The sequence below is a fragment of the Rana temporaria genome, chromosome 2 (assembly GCF_905171775.1).
Source record: "Rana temporaria chromosome 2, aRanTem1.1, whole genome shotgun sequence".
In the NCBI taxonomy this organism is placed as follows: domain Eukaryota; kingdom Metazoa; phylum Chordata; class Amphibia; order Anura; family Ranidae; genus Rana; species Rana temporaria.
This window is the reverse complement of record NC_053490.1, coordinates 142,242,879-142,259,066: the sequence shown is the minus strand read 5'-3', so window position 1 is coordinate 142,259,066 and position 16,188 is coordinate 142,242,879. Positions and strand designations below refer to the sequence as shown.

At 44.9% G+C, this 16,188-nt stretch overlaps 1 protein-coding gene across 1 annotated transcript in view; it reads right to left on the bottom strand.

Moving 5' to 3' along the window:
• The window catches only part of SUCLA2 (succinate-CoA ligase ADP-forming subunit beta), a 108,045-nt gene that overhangs the window by 53,261 nt on the left and 38,596 nt on the right, over nucleotides 1-16,188 (bottom strand). Inside the window, exon 4 of the mRNA XM_040341247.1 lies at nucleotides 4,779-4,941. Within this exon, the coding sequence (XP_040197181.1) occupies nucleotides 4,779-4,941 (163 nt within the window). The remainder of the gene's footprint in view (nucleotides 1-4,778; nucleotides 4,942-16,188) is intronic.

Here is a 16,188-nt window from a genome sequence, read left to right as displayed (position 1 = left end):
CAATATGGTTACATTTAATGAAGATACAACATTTAGAAACTCACATTGTTGAAGATTAAAAGAGGCACATCCAAGTATGCAGGTATCCGGGGTAAAGCTGACCACATAGACCGTTCTCCTCACCGCCATTGATGTTGTCTCTTCCATGAGCCATTCAAGCCTCTTTTTCAGATAGCTCTATTGCAGGTCTATGTGGATTGCTTTACCCCGGATGCCTGCATACTTGTGCCTCTTTTTAATCATCAACCATGCGAGTTGCTAAATGTTGTACCTTCATTAAATGCAACCATATTGCTACACTTAGAGGCGCCTCTCTTCTCTTTTATACTCTGTAGCTCCTGCTGGATTTTGCTTCTAATCCCCATGTGGAGGCTGCCATTTGTGGATGGACATTTTATGGTTACACAATTTATCACACTGGTATAATCTTTTTATATGGACTATAAACTGAAGGACTTATGAATAAATGGTTGTGGAACGAATCATTTGAGTTTTCATTATTTCTTATGGGAAAATTTGCTTTAAGTGCTTTGGATTACAAGCATGTTTCCGGAATGAATTATGCTTGCAATCCAAGGTTTTACTGTACTTTTAATACAAAATGAGCATCCCAATTTATGTGCCAGTAAAGTCTGATAAATTATTGTCTTTGGGATTTAAGGTTTTACCAATAGAATGCAATAACACTCCAAACGCTAGGCGTGCCTAAACGCATGCTTACCACATTATTTTTAAAGCAGCCAGGAGTTCTGGAGTTAAGAGGGGCTTAAAAATATGCCTTGAGTGCACAAGGCCTTAAAGCTCCTGCAGGTCATCAGTTCAGAATTGGGTGTAAATAATGGTTACAGAATAATTGCTCTCACCCCGCCGTTTGCGGCTATATGCAACGTGTAGCGTAATCAACATTTTCATGCGTAGACGCCCCTTAAGTGTGTGTTTGCACTCGTATGTGCCTGTATATGGGGTGGGCTCAAAAAAAATTGGGAGGGGTTTAAGTGTTTGGGTGTAACTAGGTTTTTGACACCAACTAAAACATTGTGTTTCATCACATAGGGGACAAAAAGTCCCCAACGTGATGATTTCTTGGTGGCAGGTTCTCTTTAATGAGACATCGGGATTCTTTTAGATCAGCTTATCAGCATACATCGTGGTAGCAAAAGCAGTGCAATGAAATGGCATTTTTCATATCTTCCTGGGAGTTACAACTCTAACTAAAAAACATTGGTCGGAGCAAGAACTCGCAGGCATAAAGAGTTTACACTCAGAACTTAAAAAAAAGTTTTTTTTTTTAGACATTTTTTAATTAAAGGAGTATTTTTGCAAACGAATGTCAGTTATCTGTTCTCTAGGGCATGATAATATTGGCTGCTAAACATCTACCAGTATCATAAATCACTGCAAGCGGTTTGTGGAGATGAAGAGATAAAATACAGAGCATGCTCCAGGGACAGAATAAAAACATCTTACTCAGTTCAAGGCAGTCATTAAGAATATTTGTGTTTAGATTTCTCTTCATCTAAGTGTAGAATACAGGCGCAGTCATAGCCGACCTCTTCCTGAAAATGCCTATAGCCTGGCCGTTATGCTTATCCGCTGGTTTCAATACTTTCTGAATTTAACTGGGAAACCGTTAAAAGGGGCCTTAAATGGTTTGTAACACAACACAAAACAGAGCTCCTGTTCCCTTATAGCAGATTAAACAGAAGTCAATGGCTGCGCTGCTGTCAATCTATCCAATCAGGACACAAGACACCGGCTGCAGCAGGGAATTACAGGGCTTAGGTAAGTAAAAGGCGGGCTCTGGGGGGCTGCTGCATGAACAAAGGTTTTTCACCAGAATGCATTAAGGTGAAAAACAGAGGGCTTACAACCCCTTTAAGAGTAGATTTTTTTTTTTGTTGATGCCCCTTTAACACGGATGTGCTGATCAGGTTTGCCCGACAGTTCTTCAGGCAGCCCCAATCGATACGTCCATTCTTCTCTATGGTGCGCCAGGTGTAAAAAGACACGTGTCCGTTTACACTCGATTAAAAAACAATCATGGGGATCTAGCAGATCGGATGGCAATTGGTTGTAAACGGACAAGTGGTCCATTTACATCCAGCCGCCCATAGAGGATAGTGGTCTGTGTCCGTTCTGCATGAGTGGACCACACAGACCTGTCACCCACCTGCTCAGTGGGCATCAGCGGAGAGATGCCCTGCTAAGCATGCAGATCACAAGCCTCAGCCAGTATGACCCATGTGAAAGGGGCTTTAAATTGTTTGTAAACACAAAACAGAGCTCCTGTTCCCTTATAGCAGTGCGTGTGCTGTGTAATTTGGCCCCCTCTACCATATAAAAAAACCTGGCTGATCCTACCCGATTCTGCCCTCCCCCTGTAAACCGACCACGGTATAGCATGGCAGAGGCGCATTGTCAGCGGTATTAACCCTTTTTCGACCACTAGCGGGGGGTCAATACCGCACCGCTAGCGGCCGAATACCGCGGCAATTCTGCCACTAAAAATAGCGGTGCTATACTGCCACAGCACCTCCGCCCCAGTGTGAAAGGGGCCTAAGGCTCCTATATGACAGTATAAAACAAGTATAAAATCCAGCCTCATAAAGGTAAACAAAAAACTCATCTTCTGTGCCATGTTGCATTAAGGCTTCTTTCACACTGTAAAGCGCCTGGAGTCTGCGGTAATGCCCCAATAGTATTAGCGTCGCATTAACCGTCATTTTAGCAGTGCTTTTTGAAGAAGAATGCGCATTGCAGGCGCTTCAGCAGCGCTGCCTATTCATTTCAATGGGCAGGGCGTTTTGGGAGTGGTGTATACAACTGCCCCAAAGATGCTGTTTGCAGGGCTTTTCAGAACGTCCCGCAAGCGCACCACCCCAGTGTGAAAGCACACAGGCTTTCACACTGGAGAGACATGAGAGGCGCTTTTCATGCACTATTTTTAGTGCTAAAGATGCCAGAAAAGCGCCTCACTGTGAAAGGGGTCCAAGACCCCTTAGGGTGCAGCATGCTAAAAATGCTTACACCACCACCACCCACTAATTTCAGGTGCAATACTTTGCAAAAATAAAAAAATAATTGCACTTTTCTTTTCCCTGACAAAATATTGGCATTTCTTTTCAAGGTGAACTTAGACTTTAAACTTCCCCTGACTGAGCCAAATAGTCCTTTATTTTCTCTCATACGCTCCCCCTCTCAAACACTTCAGCTCACAGTGGAGGCATTTCAGCAACGAAGGCAGTGCTGCAGGTCGTCGGGAGTGTCTAGAGCAGGGCTTGACACATTTTCTTGGAATCTAGGAGCCAGGTTTTTTTTTTTTTTTTTACGACCGACAAAACCGATTATAGTATATATATACACACACTGGAGTTTTTCTTTATTTTATTTTTTAATACTAGCAATGGTGGCGATCAACTTAGAGCGGGACTGTGATAGTGTGGCATACAATCTGACACTGGGTCAGAACTAACTGCTACTGACATCTCAAGAGACACCAATACAGTGATAATAATATACACCGTTTTTATTTCCTGCCTTGCAGGGACACAAGACTGCTATATCCCTGCTTTAGGGCCCTTCCACACAAGGACGGATCCACTTGCAGCGGTCCGCCAGCTCAGCGGGAGATCTCTCCGCTGAGCCGGCGGATGACAGGTCCCTCTCTGCTCACTGAGCGAGAGAGGCTTGTCCAGCACCGCTATCTCCTATGGAGAGATCGGACGAAAACGGACAGCATGTCCGCTTTCATCAGATCTCACCTGATCTGATATGGACGGATGGCGATGTATCGCCATCCGTCCGATTTTAGCGGAACGGATGTCAGTGCACGTCACCGCTGACATCCGACGCTCCATAGAGAAGCATTGAGCACCCGGAAAAACTGACAGGCGGACCTGAACGATGCGACCGTGTGAAAGGGGCATATAGTTCTGATCAGTTCGGCCTGAAAAGCTGACAGGTGAACCCAATCAGACAGCCCGTGTGAAAGAGGCCAAGCAGGGAGATGACAAATAATAAAAAAAAAAAAAAAAAAAGGCTATATGAAGCCATTTAAAAACAGCTCCCCCCCACACTCACCATTAGGCAAAAGGCGCCAGATGATTGCCACAAATCACTTCCTTCTCTTCTCCACTTTGGGAAGGAGATGGGTGGGCAGTAAATACAGGCAGAAATCCCCATTAGTATTGCTGGTTGTCTTTTGTCATAACAGCGGCGACCACAAGATGGCGCCAGGCTACAGAAGGAATCATAGGCCTGCAGTAGGCCGCAAAGCTGCGGCCTCAATTATCGGCCGGAGCGGCGAGGTTACCCCCCAGGTCGCTAATTCTAGTTACAATTGCGACCTGGTGCCCAGGAATTGTCGAACCCTGGTCCAGAGTTTTATTTTATAGGTCAGTCTAGAGCAGGGGTCTCAAACTGGCAGCCCTCCAGCTGTTGTAGTTTCACAAGTCCCATCATGTCTCTGCAAGTCATTCTTGTAACTTTCAGCCTTGCAACGCCTAATGGGACTTGTAGTTTTGCAACAGCTGGAGATCTGACAGTTTGAGGAAAAAATTGTGAGTATATAAGATATGTATGCTAAACATAAAATTCATTTCAAATCCAAAAATGATTTATGGATCTATGTAAACATTAGTTACAGCACATACAGTCTATAATACAAGAAAAAAAAAAAATCTAAAAATTATCAGACAGTTAAAATGTGAAATGAAGGTTCTCTGCACCAAAAACCCCTCCTCACAGCTTCCAGAGTTTAGGAGAATACCGCAACTCACTTGAAATGACCTTTCCATGGTAATTGCGAAGTAATATTCTCTCCTGGGATATCTGCGCTCGCAGATGAACACATGGTTACATATCCTGCCCTTTTCTCCTGTCTGTTTCGTAAACAACTTCTTTCCAATCATCTGTGAGGAAATGTCTTTGGCTTCTTCTGGACTAAAAGGAAAGGTAAATGGAAAATGAAGGAGTAGAGCAAACTGTGAAATAAAACAGACATGTACTGCATTTTTTAACAGCCTGTCACCTTGTTTCAATTTCATTTCTTCGTTCTCCGACAGATGAAAATGTGAGCATGATGGAATGCATTCAGCACATGGTTACCTTTACAAACTATGCAGCTCTGACATTTTCAATGACAATATCAAACCATTACTGAGCGGAAGGATTGAATTTATAAAATCATAACACTGAAGTGATGGTGCATATGAAATCTGTCTTATATTTACCCATGATGGCTGAACTGTACAAGTGTCCACAGAAGCCCAATAGTAATGAAGCAGGGGTCTGCATGCTTAGGAAATGTATGCTAAAAAGGACCAGGGATTTATCACCACCAGCGCTGAACCAACATACTTAATTGGCTGGGTTTTTGTTCCATTGATATAAAACGGTTTTACAAATACATATTTCATACAAAATGCATCTGTGACAGGATTCCCAGAACACTACAAGTTTACCATCTAGCAGAAGTTAAATCATTCAGATTTTAGTATGAGCGGTTAAGGTAGGTATGCATGTACGCACTGGAGCTGTGGTTCTCAACCACTAAGCCATGGGCCCACTGCTGGGCTGTGGCCTTCCTCCTCCCAGGTCTCCAGAGCAGCTGCAAATAACCTAACCTCCCACAATGCCTCCTAGCTCCCATAGTGCCCTCAACCTCTCACAGTGCATCCAGGCCCCCTAAGAGCCCCCGCAGTGTCCCCCTGGTTAACAACATAGTGATCCTAACAATGCCCCCCAGCCACCACAGTGCCCTCCAACCCCTCTAGAGATCCTGTCCCCCAATAATTGCCCCAAACTCCCTCCAGAAACCTCTTTTTCTTATAAGGCCACCAAGTCTGCTGCAGAGTCCCCCAACTGCCTCCAGAAACCTCCTTCCCTATAGGGCCACTAAGTCTGCTGCAAAGTGCCCCAACCCTCTCTAGAACCTTCACTCTATCCACAGTGACACTCAGCCTCATTTGCATTTCCAAAATGTTATTGTGCGAGGGGACACTGAAGGTTTTGGAAGAGTTTATTGGGTCTCAAGGTTGAGAGACACTACCCTAGAAAACATGTGAAAAGAAGCCCAACGCTCTGCCTGACGACTATAGAATATGAAGATACAACCTACTGATCTGAAAGATTAATTTTTTATCCAAGAACAGATACATTTGACTTTCTACCTGACCATCAGAGGTTATGCACACAGGGGGTTTAAAAAAAAATGCCTTTACAGGAGCTTGACTTTTTAAGTCTGGTAAAGCACCTCTAGATTAGCCTACATGCTCATGCACACATAGGTGTTTACAGGCATATTAGAAGGAGCGTTTAACTTCTTCACTGCCAGAGTGATTTTTTGCAAATACAGTGGATACCAAAAAAAAAAAAAAATATATATATATATATATATATAATTTATTAATTATAGATATATATATATATATATAATTTATTAATTATAGATATATATATATATATATATATATATATATATATATATATATATATATACATATACATATACACACACACACACACACACACACACACACCTCTCAAAGATAAGTCAGTTCAGAAAGGCTTCCACTTTTTAATGTGACCCATTAACTGTACAACTCAGCTGAACAACAAACAAATCTTTAAGGTGGAGGGAAGTAAAAATAAAAACATAATAATAAATAATATTATTATTATTAAGGTTGCTTAAGTGTGCACACCCTTAAACTAATTCTTTGTTGAATCACCTTTTTGATATTATTACAGAACTCCATCTTTTTGGGTACGAGTCTATCTCACATCTTGACTTGGCAATATTTGTCCACTCTTCTTTGCAAAGATACTCCAAATCTGTCAGATTATGAGGGCATCCCCTGTGCACAGCCCTCTTCAGATCACCCCACAGATTTTCAATCAGATTCAGGTCTGGGCCATTCCTAAAACTTTAATCTTCTTCTGGTGAAGCCATTCCTTTGTTGATCTGAATGTATGCTTTGGGTCATTGTCAAGCTGAAAGACAAGGTTCAGCTTTCTAGCAAAAGCCTGAAGGTTTTGTGCCAATATTGACTGGTATTTGGAATTGTTTATAATTCCCTCTACATTGACTAAGGCCTCTCAAACTGAAGAATAAAAAATGCCCTAAAACATAATGCTGCCACCACCATGCTTCACTGTGGGTATGGTGTTCTTTTGGTGGTGTGCAAACATCTTTTGGAATTATGGTCTGATGAAACCAAGGTTGAACTTTTTGGCCATAACACATCTTCCCACATGCTTTTGGGAGAATTCAGATGTGTTTTTGCAAACTTAACTGGGCTTGGATATTTTTATTTTTTTTTGGTAAGAAAAAAGGTTTTCGTCTTGCCACTCTACCCTATAGCCCAGACATGAAAAATGTGGGAGATTGTTGTCACAAGTACCACACAGCCAGTACTTGCCAGATATTGTTGCAGCACACTTAATGTTGCTATAGACCTGTTTTCTCATCTTTTCATCAATTTTGGAGGGACGTCCAGTTCTTGCCAATGTCACTGTTGTGCCATATTTTCTCCACATAACTCTGTTCCATGGTATATCTAAATGCCTTGGACATTCTTTTGTATCCTTCTCCTGACTTATACCATTTAAACAATAAGATCTTTCTGATGCGTTGGAAGCTCTCTGCGGAACATGGCTTTTGCTGTAGGATGCGACTAAGAAAATGTCAGGAAAGACCAACTAGAAAAGCTGAACTTTATTTGGGGTTAATCAGATTTGTACTCACCCCCATTTAACACAAGTTAGAATGTTATTGCTTAGTTCGGAATCTGAACACACCTGTATCCTCAGTTACAAGAGGGTGTGCACACTTATGCAACCACATTATTTAATTTTTTTACTTCCCCCACTAAAAGATTTCAGTTTATTTTTCAATCGAGTTGTACAGTTTATAGGTCGCATTAAAAAGATGGAAAAAGTTCTGAAAGGATTTATCTTTGTTTCATATTTTTTTTTTTTTACATCACAGAAACCTGACATTTTAACAGGGGTGTGTAAATCCACTATATGTTTAAAAAAATGTTGTTAGCCCTTAAGACTGCATAAAACCACCAAATCATAATATATTACCAGAAAGCAGACACCCTAGAGAATGAAATGGTGGTAGTTCCAATTTTATATGTTACACAATATCAGCACAAAGATGTAGGAAACACAAAATGTCAGAAAAATACAAAATATATAAATATTATTATTATTATTATAATAATAAATAAAACACACACTTAAAGTTTATTTTAGGGCACACCAATGCAACAAAATTACCCATGTTTGGAAAAATATAAACAATGAGGTTGTGGAGAGTAAGTAGATACCAAACATGTCAAACCATAAAATTGCATGGGTCCTGCTGAATGTAAAAAAAAAAAAAATGCATGCGTCCATGAAATGGCCAAAAACTTCATTACCCTATATTTTCCATAGGCAACGCTTTAACAGTCCCTATAGGTCAGGGATATGCAATTAGCGGACCTCCAGCTGTTACAGAACTACAAGTCCCATGAGGCATAGCAAGACTCTGACAGCCACAAGCATGCACCCAAAGGCAGAGGCATGATGGGACTTGTAGTTTTGCAACATCTGGAGGTCCGCTAATTGCATATCCTTGCTATAGGTCATCAGTTTAGAGCTATGCAGGTGGTCCGGTGATACATTTATTGTTCTTACTCCAGCATGCACGGAAATGTGTAACATGTGTCTTACAATCAATGTTTTCGTGCATAGGCTGCCCCAGCGCCCGAGTTTACACTTATACCTCCATGTTTTGGGGGATTGTTGAGGGGGGGCCCTCAAACTTTTTTTGGGAGGAATGTTATGTGCTTGGATGTGACTAACTTTTTGCAATGGTTAAAAAAAAAAATAAAAAAAAAATAAAGGATTCTTTACTAAACTTTTTTCTATTACATCGGGGACAGAAAGTCCCCTATATGATTATTTTTTTGTGACAGATTATTTTTAAAGTGATTGCAAAGTCTCTTTTTTTGTTATACTTGTCTCCTTTGTGCAATTGGTTTTGCACAGAGCAGCCCGGATCCTCCTGTTCTCGGGTCTCTTTGCTGCTCCTGGCCCCTCCCTCCTATCGAGTGCCCTCACAGTCATCAGCTTCCTATGGGGGGACTGGAGCAGAGTCACAGCTCCCTATGTCCATTCAGATGTGGAGCCCCAACCCGGCGCCACCCCTCTCTCCCCTCAATGGCTGACTGACTGCAGTGGGAGCCAATGTTGCCAGTGCTGTGTCTAAGCCAATCAGGAGGAGGTTCCCAGACGTCTTAGACATTTGTGGACATGGCTGGAGAGAGATGGGGCTCAAGTAAGTAATTTGGGGGTGCTGGGGAGGCTGCCACACACACACACACACACACACACACACAAAAGGTTTATCTTAATGCATAGAATGCATTATGATTAAAAAAAAAAACGACTGCCTTTACATCTCCTTTAACCACTAGCCGACCGCGCACCGCCGCTCTACGTCGGCAGGTCGGCTCGGCTGGGCGAGAGCACGTAGTATAACGTCCTCTCTCTCAGCCGCCACTAGGGGCGCGCGCCCCCCGCTCGCCCCCGACTCCCGTGCGTGTGCCCGGCGGGCACGATCGCCGCCGGGCACAGGCGATCGCTCGGTACAGAGCGGGGACCGGGAGCTGTGTGTGTGTAAACACACAGCTCTCGGTCCTGTCAGCAGGGCAAATGCTGATCTTCTGTTCATACAATGTATGAACAGAGGATCAGTGTTTCCCCTAGTGAGGTCACCCCCCCACAGTAAGAACACACCCAGGCATACTTAACCCCTTCCCCGCCCCCTAGTGTTAACCCCTTCACTGCCAGTGGCATTTTTATAGTAATCCAATGCATTTTTATAGCACTGATCGCTATAAAAATGCCAATGGTCCCAAAAATGTGTCAAAAATGTCCGAAGTGTCCGCCATAATGTCGCAATACCGGAAAAAAAAAAAAAAAAAAAAACGCTGATCGCCGCCATTACTAGTAAAAAATATATATTAATAAAAATGACATAAAAATACCCCCTATTTTGTAAACGCTATAACTTTTGCGCAAACCAATCAATAAACGCTTATTTTTTACGAAAAATATGTAGAAGAATACGTATCGGCCTAAACTGAGGAAAAAAAAAGTTTTTTTATATATTTTTGGGGGATATTTATTACAGCAAAAAGCAAAAAATATTCATTTTTTTCAAAATTGTCGCTCTATTTTTGTTTATAGCGCAAAAAATAAAAAAAACGCAGAGGTAATCAAATACCACCAAAAGAAAGCTCTATTTGTGGGAAAAAAAGAGATTTTTTAATACAGCTTACCTGTAAAATCTTTTTCTTAGAGTACATCACGGGACACAGAGCGGCATATTCATTACTATATGGAGTACCTTCAGGTGATGGACACTGGCAATCTCAAACAGGAAATGCCCCTCCCTATATAACCCCCTCCCATAGGAGGAGTACCTCAGTTTTGTAGCAAGCAGTATGCCTCCCAAAATGGTCCCCATAAGAGGGGTGGGAGCTCTGTGTCCCGTGATGTACTCCAAGAAAAAGATTTTACAGGTAAGCTGTATTAAAAAATCTCTTTTTCTTTATCGTACATCACGGGACACAGAGCGGCATATTCATTACTATATGGGATGTCCCAAAGCAATGCTTACAATGAGGGGAGGGAGAACATCTCCAAGACAAAAGGATTTAATTTAGAGATATACTCAAATCATAATAAATCCAACTTAGTTGAGAAAAATAATTTTAAATTTTTAAATTTAACTCAAAAAAGGGGAGCCCCCGGAATCCGAGGGTCTCAAACTGCAGCCTGCAGCACTGCCTGCCCAAAGGCTGTATCAGTATTCCTTCTTACGTCCAACTGGTAGAATCTTGTAAACGTGTGGACAGAAGACCAGGTTGCCACCTTGCAAACTTGAGCCATAGAGATCTGGTGGTGTGCTGCCCAGGAGGCGCCCATGGCCCTAGTAGAATGAGCCTTTAATGATACCGGAGGAGGCAACCTTTTCAAGCCGTAGGCCTGAGTGATTAACTGTTTAATCCACCTCGAGATGGTGGATTTTGCAGCTGCCTGCCCCTTCTTGGGCCCATCCGGTAAAATGAACAACACATCTGTTTTCCGGATCTTCTCAGTAGCTTTAAGATAGGCCTTCATGGCCCTGACAATATCCAAGGTATGCAGCAACCCTTCCTTTCTGGAAGTAGGTTTAGGGAAGAAGGATGGTAATACCAAATCCTGGTTTAGATGAAAACTGGATATAACCTTCGGTAGGAAGGAAGGATGAGGGCGGAGAACGACCTTGTCCTTATGAAAAATAAGATATGGTTCCTTACAGGATAAGGCCGCCAGTTCCGATACTCTTCTGGCGGAAACTATGGCGACCAAAAATACTAACTTCCTTGTCAGTAAAACCAAAGGAATTTCAGCCAACGGCTCAAACGGTTGTTTCTGTAAACTTGACAGAACAAGATTTAAATCCCACGGGCAAAGCGGGGATTTAACTGGAGGATTAATACGCAAGACCCCTTGAAGGAAGGTCTTAACTAGCGAGTGGGTGGCCAGCGGCCGCTGAAACCACACTGACAAAGCTAAAATCTGTCCTTTGATTGTGCTTAATGCCAGTCCTTTATCCACTCCTAGCTGGAGAAAACTTAATACTATCGATGGTAAACTTGCGAGAAAGCCATAGCTTGGACTCACACCAGCCTACATAGGCCTTCCAGACCCTGTAATAAATCACCCTAGAGACCGGTTTCCTGGCTCTGATTAGGGTAGAGATTACTTTCTGAGACAGACCTCTACCCCTGAGAATCAGGGATTCAGCTTCCAGGCCGTCAAATTTAGATGCCGTAAGGCAGGGTGGAGGATCGGACCTTGCGATAGCAGGTCTGGCCGTAGAGGAAGAGTCCAAGGGTCTCCCACTACCATCTTTAGGATTAGTGAGTACCATGCCCTTCTGGGCCATGCTGGAGCTACCAGGATGACTGGTATGTGCTCCACCCTGATCCTGCGCAGCAGGCGGGGTAGTAACTGGAGCGGGGGAAAAGCATAAAGAAGTTTGAACTGATGCCAAGGGCAAACCAGCGCATCGGTTCCGCAGGCCATCGGATCCCTTGAGCGGGATATGAACCTGTCTAGCTTCTTGTTGAGTCTCGATGCCATGACATCCACGTCCGGCACTCCCCATCTTTGGCAGAGTGCTTGAAAGATTTGTGGATGTAGAGACCATTCCCCCGGCAACAGAGTCTGGCGGCTTAAGAAGTCCGCCTGAAAGTTGTCCACTCCTGGAATGAATATTGCCGATATGCAGGGCACATGAGCCTCTGCCCATAGGAGAATCAAGCTCACCTCTCTCTGGGCGGCTTGACTCCTGGTTCCCCCTTGGTGATTTATGTATGCCACGGCCGTGGCATTGTCTGATTGAATTCTCACCGGGAACCCCTGCAATTTGGACGTCCAAGCCCTGAGGGCTAGTCGAGCAGCTCTGAGCTCCAAGATGTTGATGGGCAACTGCCTCTCTGGCTTTGCCCAAGTACCTTGGCGAGTGCAACCATCCAAAATTGCTCCCCAGCCCGTCAGGCTGGCGTCTGTGGTCACTATCTTCCAAGCCACTGGGCTGAAAGACTTCCCCTTCAGTAGATTCTGAGGGTCTAACCACCAACACAGACTTTGTCGGACTCTTGATGAGAGCGGCAACGGGATATCCAAGGGCCTGTGGCCTTCTGCTCCATGCTGACAGGATGGCTGCCTGCAGGATGCGAGTGTGGCTCTGGGCGTACGGTACCGCCTCAAATGTGGCCACCATCTTGCCTAGTAACCTCATACATAGGCGAATGGTCGGTTCTTTCTTGCTTAGAACCAGTAGGATTAATTCCTTGATGGCTTTGACCTTCATCAGAGGTAGAAACACCCTTTGTTGTTCTGTGTCTAACCTCATGCCGAGATATTCCAACTGCCTTGTGGGCTGGAATGCTGACTTTTCTCGATTTAGGACCCAGCCGAACCTCTCGAGGTATTGGACCGTGAGGGCCACTGCTCGTTCCAAGCCAGGAGACGAGTGATCTATGACTAGGAGGTCGTCCAGGTATGCTAGGATCGTGACCCCTTGGATCCTTAGCTTGGCTAGGACCTTCGTGAACACCCGGGGGGCCGTAGCCAACCCGAAGGGAAGCGCCACGAATTGGAAATGACGCAAAGCCACCATAAAGCGTAGATATCTTTGATGTGGCTGATAAATTGGAACATGAAGGTAGGCATCCTTTATGTCTATGGACGCCATGAAGTCGTCCTTTTGGAGTGTGGCAGCTGCTGACCGCACGGATTCCATCCGAAATGAGCGGACTTTTAGGTATGCATTTACCATCTTTAGGTCCAAAATTGGCCTGACATCTCCATTGGACTTTGGGATGATGAATAGGTTGGAGTAGAAACCCAGCCCCTGTTCCAGGACTGGTACCTCTACTATTACTTCCTGGGAGAGTAGATGATTTAATGCCGTCATTAATGCGGCTCCCTTCTCCGGATCGTTTGGAATCCTTGACTCCTGGAAATGAGAAGGAGGAAACCTTAGGAAGTCTAATTTGTAGCCCGTGGCCACGGAAGACCGTACCCACTTGTCGGGAATGCTGGCTTCCCAAACCTCTGAAAAGAGACGCAGCCTTCCCCCCACCTTCGTGGGTGGGGGCGCCCCTTCATAAGGTCGGCTTGGGGGCTGGTTTTGCTGGTTTGCGAAACCACTGCTTCCTGCCTCTAGCAGCCTGTCCCTGCGATTTGCTGCTGAAGCTGAAGTTTGCTTTCGCAGGAGGCCGTCGATACTGTTTGGCATTAGAGGGCCCCTGCCCAGGGGAGTACTGTCGTTTAAACGCAGGCCCCTGAAACTTCTTCTTAGTTGGCAAAAGAGTGCTTTTGCCGCTTGAAATGGTCTGAATGTATTTATCCAGGTCTTCTCCGAAGAGTCGTCCTCCATGGAAGGGGAACCCTACCAGGAGCTTCTTGCATGGGGGCTCGGCCTCCCAGCTCTTTAACCATAAGAGTCTTCTCATATGGATAAGGGATAACGATAAACGTGACGCTTGCTGGATAGAATCCTTAATCGCGTCTACCGTAAAGCGTATGGCCCTAGGGACATCCGAAAATTCTTCTGCCTGCTGGGCAGGAATAAGTTTAAGCATCTGCTTAGTTTGATCCGATAATACTTGAGCAACCCCAATCGCAGCCACAGCTGGCTGCACTACTGCCCCTGCAGTAGTGAAGGAGTTTTTAAGTAGTGCTTCCAAGCGTTTATCAACCGGATCCTTGAACACCTGTATGTTTTCTACAGGGCATGTTAAAGATTTGTTAACACATGAGATGGCTGCGTCCACCGCAGGGGTAGCCCATCTCTTGGAAAATTTATCTTCCATAGGATATAGGGCAGAGAATCTTTTAGGTGGTAAAAAGATCTTATCTGGCTTGCTCCAATCTTGGAACAAAACTTCCTCTAGCAGAGGATGGATCGGAAACACTGCGTTGTTTTGAGGCGCCCTTAGTGAGCCCAAAGCTGAAACCGTCGATACTTGGAGATCTGGTACTGGCAAGTTGAATGCACTATGGACCAAGTCCGTTAAGGCTTGAACCCACCAGCTCTCCCCTTGGGAGACTGCTCCAGACTCCCCTGTATCCGGATCCTCGATCCCCGAACCTACTTGGTCCTTGTCCAAGAGGTCGTCCAATTCCCCTGAGGAAAGGACCTCCTCTTCTGAGGGTCCACGCTCGGGCGACGGAGATCTATTCCGTTTTCTGCCCCGCATAGCCATGGCTATCATTTTTTCCATTCTTTTTTCCCATCTCCTTTAAAGAGGTGAATAATACCTCGTCCGTGACCATCTTAGGGTTGGACTGACCCGTGTCAGCTCCAGCCCCAGATCCCGATGGCCCCAAGGCTCCAATTCGGGAAAGCAGCGGCATAACTTTGTCCGAGACCTCAGACTCTCTGGGGGAATCCCCACCTCTTGTACCCTCTGACCCGGATGCCATGGTACAATACCGAGGTACGCCTGCTAACTTATCGGTATTTGGGACTATAAATAGTTAATTGCCCAAACCCCTGTTTGGGGGATAAAAAATGCCTTCTCTCCCTGCTGGATCTTTTACTTTTTCTTTTTTTTTTTTTTTTTTTTAAATCCAAGAAAGAAAAAGCATTCTGTCCCCCTTAGTAGTATTGCCAAGAAAAAACTACTGAGATAGAAAAGAACAGCCTATTTCTAGGCTTGAAGACAGTCTTATGAAGACTAATATCTTTTCTGGCCACTGTGTGTCCTCGGCGCCCCGTGCTGCCGCTCTGGTCTCTTCCTCCTCAGTTCCAGCATAGACTGAGCTGATGGAACGAAAAGGAAGGGCCGCCCCTTCCTTAAACCAACTGACCCGCCCTTCCCCCCCTCAGCTAACGGCGCGAAATTGCGTCTATAACACGGGGACGCGCGCGCCGACGGGGGGGGGGGGGGGTGGGGTTAAGGGAGAACCTTAGGAAGTCCCCACGAGGAGGCCAGCGTTTGCCTGTCATCCAGGCTAAGGAGGAAGAACCGATGCAGCATCGCCTGGAGGCTTGCAGGTAAGCACAGCTCTCTGAACACACACACACACACAGCCTCACTCAATGCTTTTCAATACTACCAGGGAGGTCACCTCTTATGGGGAATAACACATAGAGCCATCCTATCATTAAGATATGTGACTTACTTTGCCAGATGCAGCGCATAACTTTAGGCATGTCCCCTGTGACCCCCCAGAAAAAACCTGCTAAGAACCAAGTTCCGCAAGTTTCCCCTCACTTACCTGCTCCATGCCGCAGGACTTTGCCAAGCAAGAGGCCCAATCTTCCCCCATCTCCGTGGGGCTGTCTAGACCTTCAGGCCCTGGGTTCCTATGAAGGATCCACTGTCCTGGGCCCATATAGCACCCTGGCAACAGAAACATTAGGCCCCCAAAGGTTTCTAAGTTCTGGGCCCAGGGTCCAGCTCTCTAAAAAGAAAAGCATTATGGGCTATACCCCAAGGGTTTGGGGTCCGGTTACTGACCACTTTAGCGCTGAGGCCTTTGGACAGAACCGGTTAGCTCACCTAATCCCAAGGATGCGGAGGCAAGCTAAACCATGACCAACACCTAAGACACTGGCGTAAAAAC